We start from the raw sequence: 23,145 nt of genomic DNA, 5'->3' as shown, positions 1-23,145 counted from the left end.
CTCTCTTTCTTCCCATAACCTTCTGGGATACATCAGATCAAGTCCCGGAAATATATCCATCTTTATATTCTCTAAGTCCTCTGGAACTTCCTCTTCTCTATTGTGAGCTGTTTTTAAAACATCTCCACAGTAAAAAGTGATGCAAAATATTCATTTATTTCTCCTATTTCTTGAGATTCAACACAAAGATGACCTCCTTGATCTATAAGAGGCCCTACACTGTCTCTAGTTACCTTCTTGCCCTTAATGTAATTGTAGAATCTCTTTGGCAGATAAGGTCAAGGATAATCCAATGCTATCTCATATCCCTTCTTTGCCTCACTGATTTCTCTCTTAAGAATACCCCTCCACTCTTTATATTGATTAAGCGATTCAATTGAGCCAAGTTGTCCATATCTAAAATAAGATTCTCTTTTATTCTTTACTAAAACCTCAATATTTTTATTCAACCATTGTTCCTTAATCTTACCAGCCTTACCCTTCACTCTAACAGGAACTCAATGCCTCTGAACTCTTGTCACCACTCTCTTGAATATCTCCCACTTGTCAGACGTCCTTTTACCTGCAAACCGTCTACTCCATTCAACTTTTGAAAGTTCTTGTCTCATACCATTAAAATTTGCTTTACTCCAATTAAAACCTTTAACTTTTATGGTAGGCTTATCCATTTCCATAAACATTTTTAAACTAATGGAATTATGATTGCTAGCCCAAAGTGTTCTCCCACTTTTACATTAGTCGCCTGCCCTGGCTTATTGACTCTCTAATGGGAGTATCTACATATTGATAAAGAAAATTTTCTTGAACGCGTTTGACAAATTCTTCACCATCCAAACCTTTAACACTATAGTAGCCCAGTCAATGTTTGGAAAATTAAAACTCCCCATTATTACAACCTTATTATGCTTACATATATCTTTGATCTCCGTACATATTTGTTTCTCAATTTCCCTCTTCCTATAGGGGGGCTTATTGTATGACCCCATCAAAGTGACCTTTCCTTGCTTATTTGTAATTTCTACCCACATATTTTCAGTGGATGATTTTTCAGAAGTATGCTCCTAATTACAGCAAAATGTATTCTTTAATCAAAAATGACTGCCTCCCCACAAATCCTACCCCCCTCCCCCACCTTCCTTTGTTACCTCCTTTTCTACCCTTCCTATTGCATCTAAAACCTGGAACATTGAGCTGCCAGTCTTGTCCATCTCTCAGCCAAGTGTCTGTAATAGTTATGATGTCCAATCCCATATTCTTAAACATGTCCTGAGTTCATCAGCCTTACCTCTAAGATTTCTTGCATTGAAATAAATGCAATTTAGTTCTTCAGCATTACTACATACTCTGACTCTCGCTTGTCTTTTATAATTGGCATTTTCTCCTCACATTCTGAACCCTCCCCATCAATCCTTCTGTTTACACTGCTACTAAGAATTCCTCCACCAACCACCCCGCCACCCTCCAGTTGCTTTAACAGTATAAGGTCTCTCTTAATGCAATGAGCAAATCTCCCTGTTAAGATATTGCTAATCTTTCCAGTTTAGGTTAAACCCATCCTTTTTTGAACAGGTCTTTTCCCAAAAAGCATTCCAGTTGTCCAAAACCTTGAATCCCTGAATCATTCATCAGCTGTTCAGCCATTGATTTATCTCCTCGTAATCTTCTGTTCCTTCTTTTGTTTGAGTTTGGCATTGGGAGTAAACCACAAACTACTCTTTTAAGATTCTTTTTTTTTAATATATCTTTGACCTAACCTCTTAATTGACTATGTACTGCTTTAATCTTTTCCCCAAAAATGTCATTCCTACCAAAGTGTACAGTAATTTCTGCCTTCTTAATTTCACTTTTAACAATATATTAATTTAACATCCTTGGATTTCAGTAAATTCTAACTTTCAATCCTGATAATTGGCCCTATAACAAGGAGTTACGAATATAAACTGTACAGCTCAACATTTAGTGACTGTATTTGATGATTTTTTTTTTACATCGTAAAGGAAGCGATATAATGTGTAGATAAAAGATCTATGTTTATTCTGGAACTACAAAGGCTTTGATTTCCACAGTCACATGATTGCCTTATCATGTTGTCATCATGGTCTGTGAAACTGGCTCAAATTATGGCAAATCACTCCTTAAAGTTTATTTTTGATTTCTGGTGAGCATTGTTCTAAATGGAGGAAACTTTACAATTTGCAAATGTTCAGTTCCTTGGATTTTAGTAAATTCTAACTTTCAATCCTGATAATTGCAATAAGTAGCAATGTATTTGCTGGAATTTTATAATGAATCATTTAAAAAGACTTTTAAATATCTGTACTACTGTTTCCTCTTACCTGGATTTTGCAGTAATGGTTGAACCAAATACCTCTCTGTCTCTTCACCTCTCTGGGAAGGTAAGTTCATCCAATAGAAATCAAGCAAAGTTTGGAAGCTTTCAAAACGAGTGTATTTTCAAAATGCAAATGCACATCTTATCACCCCATAACAAAATATAATTGTATTCCAACAGTCATGTTTATTTTATTGGAATCAACTTCTTAATCTTATTCAATACTGTACAAGCCAATCATGGCTGCCTTCAAGGCTTAAATGAACGATCATTTAATACATGCATTCTGCATACTGGAAAGCTCTAAGTGCTTTTAATGGTTCTAAGTAATAGCTAATATTTTAATGTTTAGAGTTGAGTGCAGATTTATATTTGAGGACTATGTGAAAAACTGAAACATATGGAATTTTTTGTATATTGTATAATTTGAAAAGGTTTTCCAAGTGGTTCCTTGGAAATCAAGTCAGGAGTTTAATGAGTATTGTGGTTTGCCTGCTGTTTATTGGTTTCAGCCTGGACAAGTTTGAACCAAAGGGTCTGTTTCCATGCTGTACATCTCTATGACTCTGACTTTGGAGAAAAGGTGAGCTAGGTTTTAAGGGAGATAAGCAATAGGGTTTATGGCACTTATTTGCTGGAAAATCTGGTTTTGAAAAGACTATGGGTCCTGTATTCCAATGGTTGCCTTGCAATCCTTTCTGGATTTTGTTTTCTTCAAAGTAGTCAGTAAGGAAGAAACACCAGGAGCTACAAATGTCTCTCCCTCTCTAGGATCAAGATTCTGGGAATTAAAGTTTCCAAAAATCAGTATTTCTGACTATCTGATGAACCCTTGAGGGATAAATAATGGTCACTTTCCAAACACTTAAATTAGCTTAATTTCAATATGAACTGAAGATCATCCATCAATCTACATCTGACAGAGGTCCAATTTCATCACCAGAAGACCCAGTGGATCATGAGAACTAAGCACATTTTATCTTTTGTTTTCAGTTGCTTAGCCAACAAGGATGTTTTTCCTTTTGCCGTTTTTTTTAAATCACATCATCTCTGCAGATTGTTATCTTTTACATTGTGTGAGTGTGTCTGTGTTTAGGATCATGGATATCAGTTCTAATTCCAGTCTGTAGTTCAGCATAGATCAATTAGGTTCATGTTGAGTGTATGCCACTTGTTTTAAGAATAAGATTACTGTTATAATAAATGGATTATTGCGAGTTCATTAAAAAAGATTGGTGACAGTCTCTTTTAATCTGAATAGTATTACAAAAAAAAAGCAATTCACCATTTTAATGATTAAATTATTACATTAGTACTAATGGGTGCATCAAGCAGAGTAGTGGGGCTTGATTACCAGCAACCTCCTCCAGTCAGTGTGAATGTTGAATTCAGCTTTGAGTAAAATTGCTGTGCTATTGCAATAATCAAAGTAAACTGGCTTCTCGGTTAAATGAATTCCCTCTTTTGCCAGATGGATTACTGTCACAATTGCGCTCCCACCCGAGCAAGTGATGCGAAGAAGCATAGAGATGTGATCCTACTACTTAGTGCAACTTTGCCCCCATGTATCCCCCCATCCCGCAAGCCACCTCCACATGGATGGGAATACTCTATCCCTGTGACTGCAACTTAATTTGTCTTCAAAGGTGAAACTAAACAATAAAAACTATGGCATATCTTGTACAAAAATTAATAATCAAGTTGCACACTGCAGTAGAGAATAGAGACTGGCACAATCCTGACTACAATTCATACACTTGGGAATTAATACACAAGTCAAACAATGTTGAATGTTTTGCATCATCTACATTTTCAATAAAATAGCAGGGTCCTTTTTGACAGATGAAGAGGAATATTTTCTTGTAGCAATCCTTTTATCTGTATGAAGTTGCTATTGGAATCTGTGGAATGGTGAAGTAATTGGCAGAGTATGTAATGCAATGAAGGAGTTTTTAAAAGATCAACAAGGAACCCTTCATTGGAGTTTGAAGTTTTGTGTGAGAGCATTGATTTATGAAACCCTGAGAGGTTACTGTAGGGTAATATTTACTTGTCCTACTATGTCACAAAGTCTAAATGTTCAGTATGGAATGAACCTTCATGACGATATAACAATTACTTGTACTGTGAGGGCTTTCATTCGTCAACATTTCCAGTAGCTTAAATCAACATCCAAATTAGAAATTCTAAGAATGTACCTCATTGAACTAAAAACAAATTGAGCGTTCTGAGTCAAAGTCAAACTAGTTCATGCATCACTAGAAAGAATGTGTACAGCAGTGCGTGAATTGTTGAATTGGATATTGGCCTGTACCTTGCTTAAAGTATTTGTAACACTTTTAAATTTCTGTCACATATGAACTCAACACAGGAAGGGAAGGAGTGGAAGGAGTTGTTTGTTCAGTACCTGAAGTGTTTTTCTGCCATAGAGCTACATCATTATTGATCTGTAGCTATTTATGCATCTATGACACAAATCCATTCATATTCATAGCTAATTAAAATCCATTTATTTCAGAACTTAAAATTTCAATTAACTTAACGTCTACCATACTCTGAAAGAGAGGACTATGGACTTGAACTGTGCTTAGTTCAATCCAGAATGACTTTAAAATTTAGTTTTAATAGTAGAATCTTAAACGGGAAGAAATCTCTGTATCCACTCTATTGAATCCTTTTTACTATTTTCAACCCTCAACTAGATCACCCCTCAGCTTTCTAAACTCAAACAAATAGAAGCCAAGTTTATGGAATCTACCCTCAATTTAACCTTTAAGCCCTGTTATCATTCTGGCGACTCCACACTATACACATTCCAAGGCCAATATCTCCTTCCAGATCTAAGCACAATGGCCTGAATTTTCATAATGATGGCAATTCAATGTGAAAAATGTGCCTAAATCTGGATGATCCAATCTAGACCAAGGCCCCTACAATATGATGATGGCGGGGGAGTGAGGTCTGGTTCCAGATTGCACATTGTGATTCATGGAGGTAGATGCCCACAAATAACTGCTTTAGCTAGGAGAAGGAACTACAGCATATGTGGATAAAGAAGTGGCAGATGAAATATAACGTGGTATAAGTGTGAGGTCATGCACTTTGGTTCAAAGAATAGAGACATGAAATATTTTCTAACTGGGAAGAAAATTCAGAAGTCTGAAGTGCAAAGACACTTGGGAGTTAGATTAGGTTAGATTACTTTACAGTGTGGAAAGAGGCCCTTCGGCCCAACAAGTCCACACCGACCCGCCGAAGCGCAACCCACCCATACCCCTACGTTTACCCCTTACCTAACACTACGGACAATTTAGCATGGCCAATTCACCCAACCTGCACACCTTTGGACTGTGGGAAGAAACCGGAGCACCCGGAGGAAACCCACGTAGACACTGGGAGAATGTGCAAACTCCACACAGACAGTCGCCTGAGGCGGGAACTGAACCCGGGTCTCTGGCGTTGTGAGGCAGCAGTGCTAACCACTGTGCCACCGTGCCGCATAATAGGCTTGCAGGTTGAGTCAGTACTTAGGAAGACAAATACAATGATGGTATTTATTTTGAGAAGACTTAAATATAAAAGCAGGGATATACTTCTGAGGCTCTGTAAAGTTCTGGTTAGACCACATTTGGAGTATTATGTGAAGTTTTGAGTGCCATATCTCAGGAAGGATGTACTGGTCCTGGAGTATGTTCAGAGCAGGTTCATGAGAATGGTCCCAGGAATGAAAAGCTTAATATATGAGTAATGATTGAGGGCTCTGGGTTTATACTCAATAGAGTTTAGAAAGATGAGGTGGGATCAAATTGAAACATACAGATTACTGAATGGCCTGGACAGAGCAGATGTTGGAAAGATCTCTCCATTGGTAGGAGAGAGACTATGACCTGAGGGCATAGCCTTAGGGAATACCTTTTTTAGAATGGAGAAAAGGAGGAAATTCTTCAGCCAGAGAGTGGTGAATCTGTGGAATTCATTGCCAGAGAAGGCTGTGGAGGACAGATTATTGAATATATTTAAGACTGAGATCGATAGGTTCTTGAGTACAAGGGCATGGGCTGAGTGGCTTAATACCTACTCCTATGTTTTATGGTCTTATGATTAGATCTGGCAGAAGCAGGTCTAATTTTTTTGGAGCCAATTAGAGGTGAGGTTACCCTTCCAGAGAGGGAAGATATGTCTTTAATTATGGTCATAGAACAACTATATGGGTTCTCAAGCCCCCTTTGGGAATGATATGATATCCGTTGGAACAGGTAAAGAATCTTGTGAAATTGTTAGAAGTAGACATGAATGTATTAAAAGGGCACAATCCCATTAGAAATTTCATTTGGATGAAAATGCCAAGAGAACTTCAAAAGGAACTGTCAAGCTATCAAGGTATTTAAAACCATGTACATTTGTTTAAAAAAACTGTGGAGTGTTCAAAAATTCAAAGCTTGCTATATCATTTTATCTGTTCTCCTGCTGAAGGACTATTCATCAGTAAACTAGGACTGCATAACTGATCTCTCAACCTTCCAATATCAGAGTAGGTGTCTGCAGTTTCGCAATTTGAAATGATTACTGCACATAATTCTAGACACTAAAGTGGGAACATTCCAATATTTATTTTATAAAGAATTAAGCACTTGAATTAAATGTTTGTTTTAATAAGGGATTAAGCACTTGAATATTTGCTATTTTTGGAGATTATGTACTTGAAAGAGCATAATGTTGTGAATAAGTTTTTCTTTAAATAAGCCTTCAACAGACACTTGGAACTTTATTTTGTTTGAATTCAGCAAGGGCTCTGCAGTTTGCCACTGGTGGATACTGGATAAGTTGGGATGGTGATGGGTGAAAAGGACAAAGGTTGGCATGAGAAGGCAAAAAGTTTGCATAAGGTCTGTAAAGGACCATGGGTATGGTAGAAGTGCATGTGATGGGCCTATGGAAGTGAATAAAGTGGCTTAGGTAGACAAGGAGTTTGGGGGTCTTTGGGGATGGGTGGAGTCATAGATTGGCATGAATTATAGTGTGGAGGTTAAGTACATGTGAGGAATGAGAGCTGGGAGCTGAATCATAGAATCCCTACAGTGTGGAAACAAGGCCATTTGGCCCAACAACTGACCTTCTGAAGAGTATCCCACCCAGATATTCCCCTACCCTATTACTTTACATTTCCCCTGACTAAAGTACCTATCCTACACATCCCTGAACACTATGGGCAATTTAGCCTGGCCAATTCACATAGCCTGCACATTTTTGAACTGTGGGAGGAAACCCATGCAGACATGGGAAGAATGTGCAAACTGCATACAGTCACCCAAGGCTGGAATGGAACTCGGGTTCCTGATACTGTGAGGCAGCAGTGCTAACCATTGAGCCACCGTGCCTGATTTTATAAATTTTAGATAAAGTGATGGAGCACCAAGGCAGGCCTTCTGTCCAGCTCACCACCTTACCCAGCAGCCTCTGCACCAACCCCAAACCCTTAGCCCTAGCCAACATTTAAACGTTACTCTCCCAATGTAGGAGCAAAAATTAATAGCCAGTACTCTAGACAGCAACCGGTTAAGATTCTGTACAGATCAACATCCTTGAGATAAAGGAAAACATTTCAATTATCTTTGCAAATACCTTTTAATTAAACTAGCTTTCAACGATCGCTGTAGTTGAGTACACAGATCTTTTTTTTTTCTTCCACAATTCTCAGTTTCTCTTCATTAGGAAAATATTCCAGTTTTTCTTTCTTGGATCTGAAGTGACTTAAAAGAAAGTGGACCTCCAAACTAGCTCATAGAAAACTGTACCTACCACCATTTTGTGCACTTCTCCAATGTGTCTCTGTGATTTTCTACCCATCTATGCAACTTACCACATTTGTTAACTTAACACTACTGACAAAACTGGATATGGAGCTCACTAATCCTTCATCTAGGTCTTCATAGTATATGGTAAAAAGCTGAGCCCTCTATAAGTATCTCTGTGAAACACTAATTGTAAGTAATATGCTTGTTGATGGCGCGGTTCAGTTGAAAAAAGTGCTCACTATGCACTGCACAAAGCCTTTGACACAAGTTGAAGTCCAAACTTCCTGATACCTTGGAACAACTTAGGCAAAGTAACTGGCCAGTTGCTCAGTGTATTTCATTCTGGATAGTCACTCAGTGAACATCTGAATTTCTCTGCAACACAGATAATATTTCACACTGGTGAGCTAGCCCCTTTATCATCTGACAGTCCTGTCCTAATGCATGTATGGCTGCACTTATCTACCCCAGTCCTATAAGCTTTATTTTGGCTGTGATCAAATATTTAGGCTCTACCTTTAATTGATTCAGAGAAAGCATTGACATGTTCCTGCATTTACAATATTTTTTCAAGGTAATGTGTTAAATTTACTTTGGTTTTGTTAATAGATATGATTTAAACCTTGATTCAGGCTATCCTATATTTTGGTTAGGCTTTTGACATACTTTCTGTGAAGAAGTATACAAGTAGTTCTCCTATAACGTCATCGTTGCATTCCAACAAAACTCCACTTAATAGAAAATCACTTAATAGAAATAATGCGGTCTATGGAAAATGTGGGGTTAGAGGCAGACCAAAAATATCACTTACTATTGCACAAAAAACACCCAAAAGCCTAACCAAAATATAGGATAGCCCGAATCAAGGTTTAAATCATATCTATTAACAAAACCAAAGTAAATTTAACACATTACCTTGAAAAAATATTGTAAATGCAGGAACAGAGGGTCATCATCATCACCACCTTCAGGTGCAATTGTGGTTGCAGAAGTGAATGGTTATGGTTGATTATCTTCTGACTGTTTCTTGGGAGACAGTTTAAATTGTGAGATATGCAGGTACAAAAACAAGAAAGGCAAATGGTGTATATATAAGGGTAATGCAGTCCTGTAGGAATTATACAAGAATATTCTTGTCTCAGAGGGAGAGCAATGAACATTCATTACTTTAATTTTTGGAATGAAGCTGCTCAATGTATAGTACTGTACCTCATGCTCTGTCAGCAGCTGACCGGAGCATGGGCAAAACAAAGCATGTAAAACGATTGCTGCTGGAATCACGCTATTGTGAACAGAACTAAGCGTTCTCAAAAATACCGCTCCCTAAATTCTTCAACGATGTTATAGCCAAATCATGCTGCTGAAACATGCTTTATACAAGAATTGCCTGTATTGATTTCTAAGTTAGTGAGCAAAAACATTATACCTCACACATCATTTGTTCATTTTCTTTCAAATTGTGGTCCCAGAAAGACAACATTAAAGCCTGCAAATGGCATGAAGTAGTCTCAGTCAACTTATATACTTCACATCTACTTTGTACCTGGGACCATTTAGAAACATGTGCAGGATTTCTACTGTCTTTAGGCATTGTCATGCAACTGATATTTGGAAGAATTTGTGTAATAAAAATGTATTAAGTGTAAGGCCAATCTCAGGATCAAGGTCATAATATGGTAGAGTTCAGTCTGCAGTTTGAAAGAGAGAAGGCAAAATCGGATGTAATGGTGTTACAGTTAAATAAAGGTAATTATGAGGGCATGAGAGAGGAACTGACGAAAATAGACTGGAAGCAGAGCCTAGCAGGGAAGACAGTAGAGCAAAAATGGCAGGAGTTTGTGGGTAAAATTGAGGACACTGTACAGAGGTTCATCCCCAAGAAGAGAGAGATTATCCGGGGAGGGATTAGACAGCCATGGCTGACAAAGGAAGTCAGGAAATGTATCAAAGAAAAAGAGAGCCTATAAAGTGGCCAAGAGCACTGGGAAATTAGAAGATTGAGAAGACTACAAAAACAAACAGAGGATAACAAAGAGAGAAATAAGGAAGGAGAGGATCAAATATGAAGGTAGGCTAGCCAGTAATATTAGAAATGATAGTAAAAGTTTCTTTCAATACATAAGAAACAAACGACAGGCAAGAGTAGACATTGGGCCACTTCAAACTGATGCTGGAAGGCCAGTGATGGGAGATAAGGAAATAGCCGGAGAACTTAATAAGTACTTTGCATCAGTCTTCACAGTGGAAGACATGAGTAATATCCCAACAATTAAAGGGAGTCAGGGGGCTGAGTTGAGTATGGTTGCCATTACAAAAGAGAAAGTGCTAGAAAAGCTAAAAGGTCTTAAAATTGATAAATCTCCTGGCCCCGATGGGCTACATCCTAGAGTTCTGAGGGAGGTGGCTGAGGAAATAGCGGAGGCGTTGGTTGAGATCTTTCAAAATTCACTGGAGTCAGGGAAAGTCCCGGATGATTGGAAGATCACTGTTATAACCCCCTTGTTCAAGAAAGGATCAAGGCAAAAGATGGAAAATTAGCCTAACCTTGGTTGTTGGTAAAATTCTAGAATCCATCATTAAGGATGAGGTTTCTAAATTCTTGGAAGAGCAGGGTCAACATGGATTAGAACAAGTCAACATGGATTTAGTAAGGGGTGGTCGTGCCTGACAAACCTGTTGGAGTTCTTTGAAGAGGTGACAAGTAGGTTAGACCGGGGAAACCCAGTGGATGTGGTCTACCTAGACTTCCAAAAGGCCTTTTGATAAGGTGCCACACGGGAGGCTGCTGAGCAAGGTGAGGGCCCATGGTGTTCGAGGTGAGCTACTGGTATGGATTGAGGATTGGCTGTCTGACAGAAGGCAGAGAGTTGGGATAAAAGGTTCTTTTTCGGAATGGCAGCCAGTGACAAGCGGTGTCCCGCAGGGTTCAGTGTTGGGGCCGCAGCTGTTCACATTATATATTAATGATCTGGATGAAGGGACTGGGGGCATTCTAGTGAAATTTGCCGATGATACAAAGTTAGGTGGACAGGCAGGTAGTACTGAGGACGTGGAGAGGCTACAGAAAGATCTAGACAGTTTGGAGGAGTGGTCCAGGAAATGGCTGATGGAATTCAATGGGAGTGCTAGTTGAGGATTCTCTAAAGGTAAACATGCAGGTTGAGTCCGTGATTAAGAAAGTGAATGCAATGTTGTCAATTATCTCAAGAGGGTTGGAATATAAAAGCACTGTTGTGCTACTGAGACTTTATAAAGCTCTGGTTAGGCCCCATTTGGAGTACTGTGTCCAGTTTTGGTCCCCACACCTCAGGAAGGACATACTGGCACTGGAGCATGTCCAGCAGAGATTCACACGGATGATCCCTGGAATGGTAGGTCTAACATATGAGGAACGGTTGAGGATCCTGGGATTGTATTCATTGGAGTTTAGAAGATTAAGGGGAGATCTAATAGAAACTTACAAGATAATACGTGGCTTGGAGAGGGTGGACGCTAGGAAATTGTTTCCGTTAGGCAAGGAGACTAGGATCCATGGACACAGCCTTAGAATTAGAGGGGGTAAATTCAGAACAGAAATGCGGAGACGTTTCTTCAGCCAGAGAGTGGTGGGCCTGTGGAATTCATTGCCACAGAGTGCAGTGGAGGCTGGGACACTAAATGTCTTCAAGGCAGAAATTGATAAATTCTTGATGTCACAAGGAATTAAGGGCTACGGGGAGAATGCGGGTAAGTAGAGTTGAAATGCTCGTCAGCCATGATTGAATGGCGGAGTGGACTCGATGGACCGAATGGCCTTACTTCTGCTCCTGTGTCTTATGGTCTTATGATCTTATGATCTTGGGTTTCTGAATCAGGAACTTTGGTACCATTTGAATGAAAAATCCTGATCCCCTTACCTCTCCTTACCTCAAAATACAACAGAATTTTCTTTGAGCTTCCTACATGATCACTACCCTGCCCATCACTGGATGAGGATATTTTGTAATCCCTGGTCAGAAACATTATAACACAGCAGGAGAGCAGGTGTAACTTGATCCCATGCATCCTAACTTAGAGGTAAGGACACTAGCACTACACCAGAAGAGCTCTACCACTCCATTGCTTGAATACCAACAGTAGAGTGAGGTCCTTAAGTGTGTGTACATTTTCCTCCTTTAGGACCTCCATTGACTGTGAGATAGAAAAGATGAACATTCCAAATATGGAAATGTTCAGGCCAGATGCTGGAAGATGAAGGGTCTCATCCACACCTTCTCTGGCTTGAATTAAAGCCCTGTGCCTCTAATGTCACCTTGAGAGGGCATTAAATTCTACTTCAATTTCTGGTTTACTTGTTTGTTTTGTCTTTACCTATTTTACTCCAGTATAATTTGTGTTCCATTTTTCATACAATGTTTATGATTCTGATCGTCCACAATCCAATTAATTCCGGAAACACAAAAAGCACAGACATGAGATTGATAAGCTGAAAGGTCAGTAGTGAGATGAATATTTTCTGTTCGAAGATCTGAACCTATTCACCAACCTAACTTGGATCTGGTCTGATCTTCATGTTGAATAGATTTGCTGGTTTAATTATGATTGGCACTGTTCCCAAGTGGCAAAAAGAGCAAAGATAATTGACAGAAAAGATAAATATGACAGTTGTACAATATTCCACTGCAATATTAGCAAGGAAACTTTTTTATTAAAATGTTCAGTTGTATTTTTTTGTTTTTATAAACCTACTATACAATAGTGCAAGTAATTTTTTTGTTATTTATTCACAATGTCAGTGGAACTAATATAAAAGTTTGTAGACTGTTCTCCTCCAGAATGAAAGTGATTTGCCAAGTCTTTTCTTAACAAACAGTGAACATCAGTTTTTTTAAAAATTCTCACAAATGCAGGGAAACCTGCCATTATTGGGAAGCCACTTCAGGAGGCTTACAGCTCCTGTCATCAGGAGGGGGTGCCCTCAATTAGAGGGTGATGTCTACTGAGTTTCTAATGTAAGTCTTTGAGTGGCTGAACAGGATGATTGTACCCCTCAAGGCTTTTGGTGAATGGGGCAGAACATCCTATGAGGTATTGGAATCTAAAGCGCAGATTTGCTTCCTTTTCTTTTCATCCAACTTTCTTTACGGCTCATATGCTGTAACATTGAAGATAGTATTAAATTTGCAGTCATTACTGCTGAAATTGTTGCCAATGAATACTTGTTTGTATTCTTAGTACGCATTTCATCATAATGCTGTGGCACGGTGGCACAATGGTTAGCACTGCTGCCTCACAGCACAGGAGACCTGGGTTCAATTCCTGCCTCAGGCAACTGTTTGTGTGGAGTTTGCACATTCTCCCCGTGTCTGCCTGGGTTTCCTCCGGGTGCTCCGGTTTCCTCCCACAGTCCAAAAATATGCAGGTTAGGTGAATTGGCCATGCTAAATTGCCCGTAGTGTTAGGTGAAGGGGTAAATGTAGGGGAATGGGTCTGGGTGGGTTGCTCTTCGGAGGGTCAGTGTGGACTTGTTGGGCCGAAGGACCTGTTTCCACACTGTAAGTAATCTAATCTAAAAAAAAATCTTCCGGTCAAGATGGCGGCAGACTAGGATGCTCCAACTAGAGCTCCTCCGCTCCATCTGTTATTTATTCTTTCCTTATTTTTTCTTTTTTTTTTCCTCTTTCTTTACCCCCTTTTTGGTGTTTTTTTTCCCCCGCTTAGTGTTCACCTTCCTGTAGCAAGTCCCAGCCTGGTCTCTCAGCGACTCTCAGCCTGGTGTCTCGGCAGCATGTCAGCCAATCTCTGTGGGTCATGGCGGTGTCTCAGCTTGGAATGTGAGTGAATCTTGCCTGGGCATGTTCCCGAGGCACCGGGGGAGATCAGAGAGGCGGCAGTTTCAGCAGCAGCAACGGTATCTGCAGCAGCGGCCACATTGAGAACAGAGAGCTGAGGTCTCCCTGGAGACCGAGTTAAGTGGAGGATTCATCAAATACTGTTGAACTTTTAACTTTATTCCTTTATTTTCTGAGTTTAAGCTATGAAAGACTTTAACATTACCTTACCTATTTCTTTATTTTTCTACTATTCCATGAAGTAATGCTTAAGTTTCTAATTCTCATTTCTCTTACTCTTTTGTATCTACATTTTTTTTGTGCCTAGGTACATTGGTACCTAAGATGGCACCTGTACTTGACAAGAAAATCTAAAATCTAAATCTAAAATCTTTATTTTAATGATATGGATGTTGTTGTCATAAATATGTAGGATTACATAGGATATTTGGCATAACAGTTAGCTAACCGATGACGACCGACTTGACACTGACATTTTTTACAAACCCACCGACTCCCACAGCTACCTGGATTATACCTCTTCCCACCCTACCACCTGCAAAAATGCCATCCCGTATTCCCAATTCCGCCGCCTCCGCCGTATCTGCTCCCAGGAGGACCAGTTCCACCACAGAACACACCAGATGGCCTCCTTCTTTAGAGACTGCAATTTCCCTTCCCACATGGTTAAAGATGCCCTCGAATGCATCTCGTCCACATCCCGCACCTCTGCCCTTAGACCCCACCCCTCCTGGTAACAAGGACAGAACGCCCCTGGTGCTCACCTTCCACACTACCAACCTTCGCATAAACCAAATCATCCGCTGACATTTCCGCCACCTCCAAACAGACCCCACCGCCAGGGATATATTTCCCTCCCCACCCCTTTCCGCCTTCCTCAAAGACCGTTCCCTTCATGACTACCTGGTCAGGTCCATGCCCCCCCCCCTACAACCCACCCTCCCATCCTGGAATCTTCCCCTGCCACCGCAGGAATTGCAAAACCTGCGCCCAGACCTCCTCCCTCACCTCCATCCAAGGCCCTAAAGGAGCCTTCCACATCCATCAAAATTTTACCTGCACATCCACCAATATCATTTATTGTATCTGTTGCTCCCGATGCGGTCTCCTCTACACTGGGGAGACTGGACGCCTCCGAGCAGTGCGCTTTAGGGAACATCTCCGGAAGACTTGCACCAATCGACCACACCGCCCTGTGGACCAACATTTCAACTCCCCCTCCCACTCTGCCAAGGACATGGAGGACCTGGGCCTCCTTCACCACCGCTCCCTCACCACCAGACGCCTGAAGGAAGAACGCCTCATCTTCTGCCTCGGAACACTTCAACACCAGGGCATCAATGTGGACTTCAACAGTTTTCACATTTCCCCTTCCCCCACCTCACCCCAGTTCCAAACTTCCAGTTCTGCACTATCCCCATGACTTGTCCTACCTGCCTATCTTCTTTTCCACCTATCCACTCCACCCGCCCCACCTATCACCTTCATCACTTCCTCCACTCACCTATTGTACTCTATGCTACTTTCTCCCCACTCCCACCCTCCTCTCATTTATCTCTCCACCCTTCATGCTGTCTGCCTGTATTCCTGATGAAGGGCTTTTGCCTGAACCGTTGATTTTACTGCTCAGATGCTGCTTGAACTGCTGTGCTCTTCCAGCACCACTAATCCAGAATCTGGTTTCCAGCATCTGCAGTCATTGTTTTTACCCAGTGGTTAGTACTGCTGCCTCACAGCGCCAGAGACCCGGGTTCAATTCCCGCCTCAGGCGACTCTCTGTGTGGAGTTTGCACATTCTCCCTGTGTCTTCGTGGGTTTCCTCTGGGTGCTCTGGTTTCCTCCCACAATCCAAAAAAAAGTGTAGCTTAGGTGAATTGGCCATGTTAAATTGCCCGTAGTGTTAGGTGAAGAAGTAAATGAAGGGGAATGGGTGTGGGTCGGTTGCGCTTCGGCGGGTCGGTGTGGACTGGTTGGGCCGAAGGGCCTGTTTCCACACTGTAAGTAGTCTAATCTATGTAAGTAATCTAATCTAATCTATTTCATTCAACCAATCTGTAGTAATGTTTCTGTTCGACTTGAACTTCCTCCAAAATTTCTCATGAAAATGTAACATTGTAACAATCCATTTCTTTCTCCCTCATATATATCTTTGTAATTTCTTCACATCAGCTGCTCGCTACAGTAGCAAGTTTCACATTTTTTGCCCCTATTTGGCTGAAGTTTCTTCTGAATTTCCTATTGGCTTCCTTTGGAGATTATCTTGCACTGATGGCCTCTGGTTATGCTCTTCCCCACAAGAGGAAATATTCTCTATGTATCTTCTCCAACAAAATCTTATGACATTTTAAAGAGCTCAATTAAGTCACTGTTCAGAGATTTTGCCTCAAGAGAAACAATCCAGCCTGTCAATCCTTTCCTGATATGTATACTTGTGCATTTCTGGTATTATCCCTATATATTGTATCTGCACTCTTTCCTATACCTTTATATCCTTCTCATAGTCTGATGATAGAAGCACAGGGGTCTAATTATGGGGTCTACCTAAGGTTTAACATGGGTTCAGCATAATTTACCTACTATTCAATTTTATCCCTCTAAAAATGAAAAAAAAAAGCATTTTATAATGATGTGCATTTTATAAAGCCTTGCTAACTTGTGACACAACCTTTAGTGAATACGGTATTTGTGCTCGGAGATTTCTCTTGTTACTCCACCCTACTCAGATTTACATCTTCCAATTAATAAGTGATCTACTTAGTCTTCCTACCAAAACGAGCTTGCTCACATTTATTTGTGCTGAACTTCATTTGCCAATTATTCACCTATTCTGAAAGTTTATTAATATAGTATATAATTTGTAACTTTTTAATCTAATTTCATCTTGTGTGAATGTTCCAATGATAAATTTTTGTATCTGTAAAAATATAATTTGAAGTAAATGGATTCAATGATTTTTACTTCGTGATTTACAATCTGAGAATCCTTCAATCTAATTGGTTACTTACCCTGCTTGATGGTATCCTTGTTGATGGGTGCCTGAAGATTGCTTTGTGTGAAATTCAAGTGCACATCGGGAAAAGGACAATCTGTGGTATTGAAATTGTTAGATCCTTGTGGGCAACTTTCTTCAAAGACATCAGTGAATGCTATTACTCTGCCATTGACTACAAAATCTAACTTAACAATAATTATTATTTAGACCAGATCAAGCCTATTTGCTTTAAGAAGACTACAAAATAAATCATGACTATATAGTGTATCACAGTGAAAGTTCATTTATTAGTTTAATTGTTTGTTTGAATTTCAACAATAGATACTTGTTGTTTAGATTCCATTATTTAAAATGTATTGCTTGAATATATGGTGCGAAAAAGTATCTTTTTAATTTAGCAAATCATCAGAAAGAAAGCATTTTAAGGTTATAATATGTGTATGTTAGCATTAATCTAAGGCAAATCCAGTGGGTGGTATTGTTTGTGTTTCATAATTTGCTGATTCTAATATATGTTGAACAGATGTAGCCTCCAGTGTCTTTGCAACAGCTGTCTAAACATCTTTTTATTTAGTGTGATGTGCTGCAATGAAGACAATACCAGAATTGATGACACAAATCTAATGTTCTTAGCATGTTACTGAGAACCTATTCCTCAAATTAGGTGCAAAATAGAACTTGTTCATGTTGAACATCAGACTTATTTCAATAATGACTTATTGTTTGGTAGCAGAAAACTTGAGCATTGCCAAAGAAGCACTTTTTATAAAGGCTTTTCACCTTCAGGACATTTGCTAGAATACCAATGTAAAGGGGAAGAGAAAGAGTGCTGATTAGTTGGCAAATGGATTCTAATTGGTAAAGATGTTGCCATACAAAACATACCAATTAAATGTCATTAATCATCAGTTAGAATGCAGATTGAATCTGACTTCATATACTGTATATTGAATTGTTTAGTTGTTAGTTAACATGGTGGGTAGTCACTGAAACATAATCACATGTCTACAGATATTATTTAACAACAGAACAAAAGAAAGAAAACAAACAAATCAAGCGACTTAAAGTACGGTTTGAAGGATCTTAAAAGAACCATTTTAAAAAAGTTTCAAATTGTTTTCCAATATTCTTTATTACATACTCGAGTCCAGGAAAATTATGTCCCTATCCCAACGTAGCACCTGCTAAAGTGATGCCTTCCAGTTGCTCTTTATTGAGCTGTAGAGACCATTTTACAATTCCTCTCCATGTCTGATGGCATACATTTTCACAATTCTCATTGTCTAAACTTTAGCAATCCTAACAACCTGAAGATTTCTATCCTAAATGCTCCTGTCTCAGAAACTTCACAAATTAGAAAACAAACACAGCTGCAGCAATAACTGGTTTCCTCTGAATTGAAATGAACAAAACAGACTCCTGCTAGGTTAGAAACTAAGAACTTGCTTTTGAATACAACTATTAATTCCTTTCAACTAAGAATCTGGTGTTTTCTAAACCAAACTGAAAACAAATCTCATACGTTAATGTGCTTATGCTGCTTGTCATAAACCCATTAACACTCCAAGCCATTGATCGCAGATGCATCCACTCACATGTCTCTTGGAACTGGTGTATTTAGGTCACTGCTCCACAATGACTTTCTGACTTTCAAAGTAAAAACTTCATATCCATATTCTTTAAATCAATCCAACTTCCAAAAATGATAACATATTTTAAGTGCTTTTCATCAGAATGGTGACACGTCTACTAGTCAGAGCCCATTTGCTTACCACTCAGCACTGTCTTCTCAAGCAATATAAATGTTTTTCCCCTTTATATTGTTTTTCATGAGAAAGCCCTGATGAGAGTAAACAGAGAAGCACTGACAAAATGTGTCTTTTTTTTTCAAGAATACTATTTTCTGGTGTAATGCTTTCCCAACGATTGTGGACCAGACCAAACCCCCTCAAAATATATTAAGAAAAAAGCCTAGACCTAAACTTGTTCATATTTTTAAATGTAAATGAAAAGTGTTGTGTTCTGGATACAATTTGATTAGTCAAACCATCAGACTTGAAGCAAAATACACTTTATTTTTACACTCTAGTTAAAATACAAACAAAAGAATGAAGAATTGAAATAACTTTATTGGAAAGTTAACAGAATAATAGATTATATAATTACTAAACATCAACTATTCAAATATAATAACATCCCATAAATAAAGGCAAATTCAGTAAAATAGTCTCACTTCACTTCTCTAGTCTAGGAAGAAAGAAGATCAGAGAGAGGGAACTCAAGCATTTTGCTGTAGCAAGGAGAGATGTATAGCAGTTTCCAAACCTCAACAGCTACTGAAAGTTAAACTAAAATTCTGGTTTTGTGGCAACTTGACCCCACCCCTTCATGCTGCTTCAATTAGAGTCATAGAGTCATAGAGATGTACAGCATGGAAACAGACCCTTCGATCCAACCCATCCATGCCGATCAGATATCCCAACCCAATCTAGTCCCACCTGCTAGCACCTATCCAAACCCTTCCTATTCATATACCCATCCAAATGCCTCTTAAATGTTGCAATTGTAACAGCCTCCACCACTTCCTCTGGCAGCTCATTCCATACCCGTACCACCCTCTGTGTCAAAACGTTGCCCCTTAGGTCTCTTTTATATCTTTACCCTCTCACCTTAAACCTACGCTCTCTAGTTCTGGACTCTCAGACCCCAAGGAAAAGACTTTGCCTATTTTCCCTATCCATGCCCCTCATAATTTGGTAAACCTCTATAAGGTCACCCCTCAGCCTCCGACACTCCAGGGAAAACAGCCCCATCCTGTTCAGCCTCTCCCTATAGCTCAAATCCTCCAACCCTGGCAACATCCTTGTAAATCTTTTCTGAACCCTTTTCAAGTTTCACAACATCTTTCCGATAGGAAGAAGACCAGAATTGCACACAATATTCCAACAGTGGCCTAATCAATGTCCTGTACAGCCACAACATGGCCTCCCAACTCCTGTACAAAATACTCTGACCAATAAAAGAAAGCATACCAAATGCCGCCTTCACTATCCTATCTACCTGCGACTTCACTTTCAAGGAGCTATGAACCTGCACTCCAAGGTCTCTTTGTTCAGCAACACTCCCTAGGATCTTACCATTAAGTGTATAAGTCCTGCTAAGATTTGCTTTCCCAAAATGCAGCACCTCGCATTTATCTGAATTAAACTCCATCTGCCACTTTTCAGCCCGTTGGCCCATCTGGTCAAGATCCTGTTGTAATCTGAGATAACCCTCTTCACTGTCCACAACACCTGCAATTTTGGTGTCATCTGCAAACTTACTAACTGTACCTCTTATGCTCGCATCCAAATCATTTATGTAAATGACAAAAAGTAGAGGACCCAGCACCGATCCTTGTGGCATTCCACTGGTCACAGGCCTCCAATCTGAAAAATAACCCTCCACCACTACCCTCTGTCTTCTACCCTTGAGCCAGTTCTGTATCCAAATGGCTAGTTCTCCCTGTATTCCATGAGATCTAACCTTGTTCCAACTTTAATGAAAAACAAGGTCTCATAAGCTGTTTACTTTATGGGCTTGGAACAGACCAAGCCATAGTATCGTCACGCCAACTGATGATGACAGTCTTCTTAATTACAGATCTCATAGCTGTTTTATGTGGCAGAGTATCTTTTACAGAAAGGATATTCACCCTCTGAGGTAAACAAATTCATCTTTGTCTCAAATCTAACTGGCCGATCCCTTAGTCCAAGACTATGACTCCTGGATTTAGACTATCCAGCCTGAAGAAACAGCCTCTTAGCATCTAACCTTCCCAGTCCTCTAGTCAACCTGAGTTAGAACCTTCATGAAGAAATCAAGAAGGTATTGTCAGCCAGGACTTTTCCAATCTAAAGCCATGTTAACTACTGTTTAGTTTGTTCAAGTTGTATAGCTATCTTTCAAGTTTACTCTTGATAATTGCTTTGTGTCATTGCACATAGAAATAGTCCAGGGAGGAATCCTGGATGCATGGTAAAAAGCATTAGCCACTCTGACTGTATGCATTATTTTTGTTCCAGTTTTCCTTGGAATGGTTTAAAAAATGATTATTACCCTATTGTTGCATATTTCCTTGAACTATCTCCAATCTCTACCTCCATCTCATCTCAATTGGTCAGTGATCTGAAAGACATACCAGGAACTATACCAATTATTTTTCTATTAATGGATTACACTAGATTATTGTAATAATCTGAAAATTACTATTTCCATTTTTTATATTCAATATATTGCTTATCATAATGAAGAAGAAATCCAAAGTGGAATTTACATCTGTAACATTGATGCTTCAACTGCTGTATGGAGAGACTGAATCAGTAGTGCATATGCTGGCCATTAAGTTCAGGTCAGGTGTACGTGTATAACCATTCCCGATGTCTTTCTGGTCAGTAGCAGAAATTCTCGATGGTAGAGTCAATTATTAACACTGCTACTAGATCATTACTTTTCCTCCCTGTGTAATCAGGAATATTAAGATGCCAAACCACTCCAACCTTATGCTACATCTCTTTTATCACAGTTATTCATAATTTTAACATTCCAATTCTGTTTTCAAAAAGTTCTGATTTTATATAAATTCTAATTATTGTTTTGCTTTCACTATCTCTGCAACAAATAGTCATGAATTGAACAGTAAAGCACACTAACATTTAGAAATTTATAATTTATTAGATCTCTCCAAAAAAATGGCTTGCATTATTCAAAGCTGACCCCATTTTATGAATAATCTATGACATGAATCTGCCAACTTGTAAGATAGCTGCAATTGTTCATCACTAAAAATTGTATGGTATGGGTGGGAGGGGAGCTCTAAAATCATTTAAACTAGTTCCAATGCTATACTTCTGCAGCGTCAGAATTTGGAGACATACTTCATTGACTCCCTTTTATGTTTTACACTCCATTGCCAGCCACTCTCTATTCTGCAGAACTACTGCATTGTGAAGCAGTTCTATGTATTACCTTGTTATGTTATAGAGTGGATTTAAAGCACAGTGTTTGCTTAGCACCAACAGCACTTCTGAAAGCATGGGGGGAAAAAAAGAGGATCCCTCAAAGTGGTACTCCATTCAGTGGGAAAACGTAGTACTGCCTCACATGTACTCAAATGCAGTTTCCAAAGTTGAGCTCTGTGGAACTGCTTTCAGTACTTTCATAAAATGCGGGCTTTAATTTTTAAAAGTAACTTAATTTCAACCTTGAACAATTATATGTAGCCTGAATTGCCAAATAAAAAAATAATTGGCATAGTTCCTGGTATGAATTGCCAAAACGCAACTACATTTAACACATAAATTGGTAACATTGTGTTTAAAAAGTTATCTTGAACCATATGCTACAAACATTTTTATTAGTGTTGGATTATTCAGTTCTCCTTTCCCAACTCTTCTATCAGTATCCATAAGTTTTCTCCTGGGGAAAATAAACCACCAATATTTCTAAACAATTTTAGGAAGTGTCAATAGAATTAATATTGTAGCTACTTTCACATTTTAATGTGTTTCCTGCTTTCCAGATGCAACAGTTGGAAAGACAAGTAATTGATGCCAACCGTCGTGCTGAGAAGGCTTACCAGCAGGTGGTGTATAAGCAAACATACCTCTTCCTCATTTATGGCATAGATTATGTTGTATCGTCACGGACTTTAAGTGTTACAGCTTTGTGCTTACCGTGATTATTCTTGCAAGCATACTACTACTACCTGATGCAGGAATGGTTGACTTAGGTGAGAAATAACACTGGTGTTTTAGAAACAAGCCTGCGTATCTGATTGGAAAAATATCTCGCCCTGAATCTCTCAGTCCGTCAATTAACAACTGTTCTTGATTAAGGCAAAATAAAATAAAAAACTACCCTCACTTATAACTCTCTCATGGAGCCATCTTACTACAGTGTACACTGATGACACCAAGCGTTTATCACTCCCGACATCCATTCGGATTGGTCTAGATTGTTCATGTGAGCTTAACATTCTGTTTGATCTGCTCTTAAACATTTATTTGATGAGCCAAATGCACACTCTTGTTCCTTCTAATCCCACAAGGAAACTTAAAACACTTGCTATAATCTTCTGATCCCCAATTCTCCTCTTATTTAACCTCACCTGGAAACAATTATTACACATATTTAGGCAAAGGCAGTACTTATTAC

The 23,145-nt window shown here is 39.2% G+C and overlaps 1 protein-coding gene across 1 annotated transcript in view; it reads left to right on the top strand.

Moving 5' to 3' along the window:
• The window catches only part of plekhh2 (pleckstrin homology domain containing, family H (with MyTH4 domain) member 2), a 118,655-nt gene that overhangs the window by 24,332 nt on the left and 71,178 nt on the right, over positions 1-23,145 (top strand). The window contains exon 3 of the mRNA XM_043695674.2: positions 22,511-22,573. Coding sequence (XP_043551609.2) covers positions 22,511-22,573 — 63 coding nt within the window. The remainder of the gene's footprint in view (positions 1-22,510; positions 22,574-23,145) is intronic.

This window comes from Chiloscyllium plagiosum, unplaced genomic scaffold (genome assembly GCF_037043375.1).
Source record: "Chiloscyllium plagiosum isolate Xiang-an unplaced genomic scaffold, Cpla_swu_hap1 HiC_scaffold_10, whole genome shotgun sequence".
Taxonomy (NCBI): Eukaryota; Metazoa; Chordata; class Chondrichthyes; order Orectolobiformes; family Hemiscylliidae; genus Chiloscyllium; species Chiloscyllium plagiosum.
This window is presented reverse-complemented; position numbering and strand designations above follow the sequence as displayed.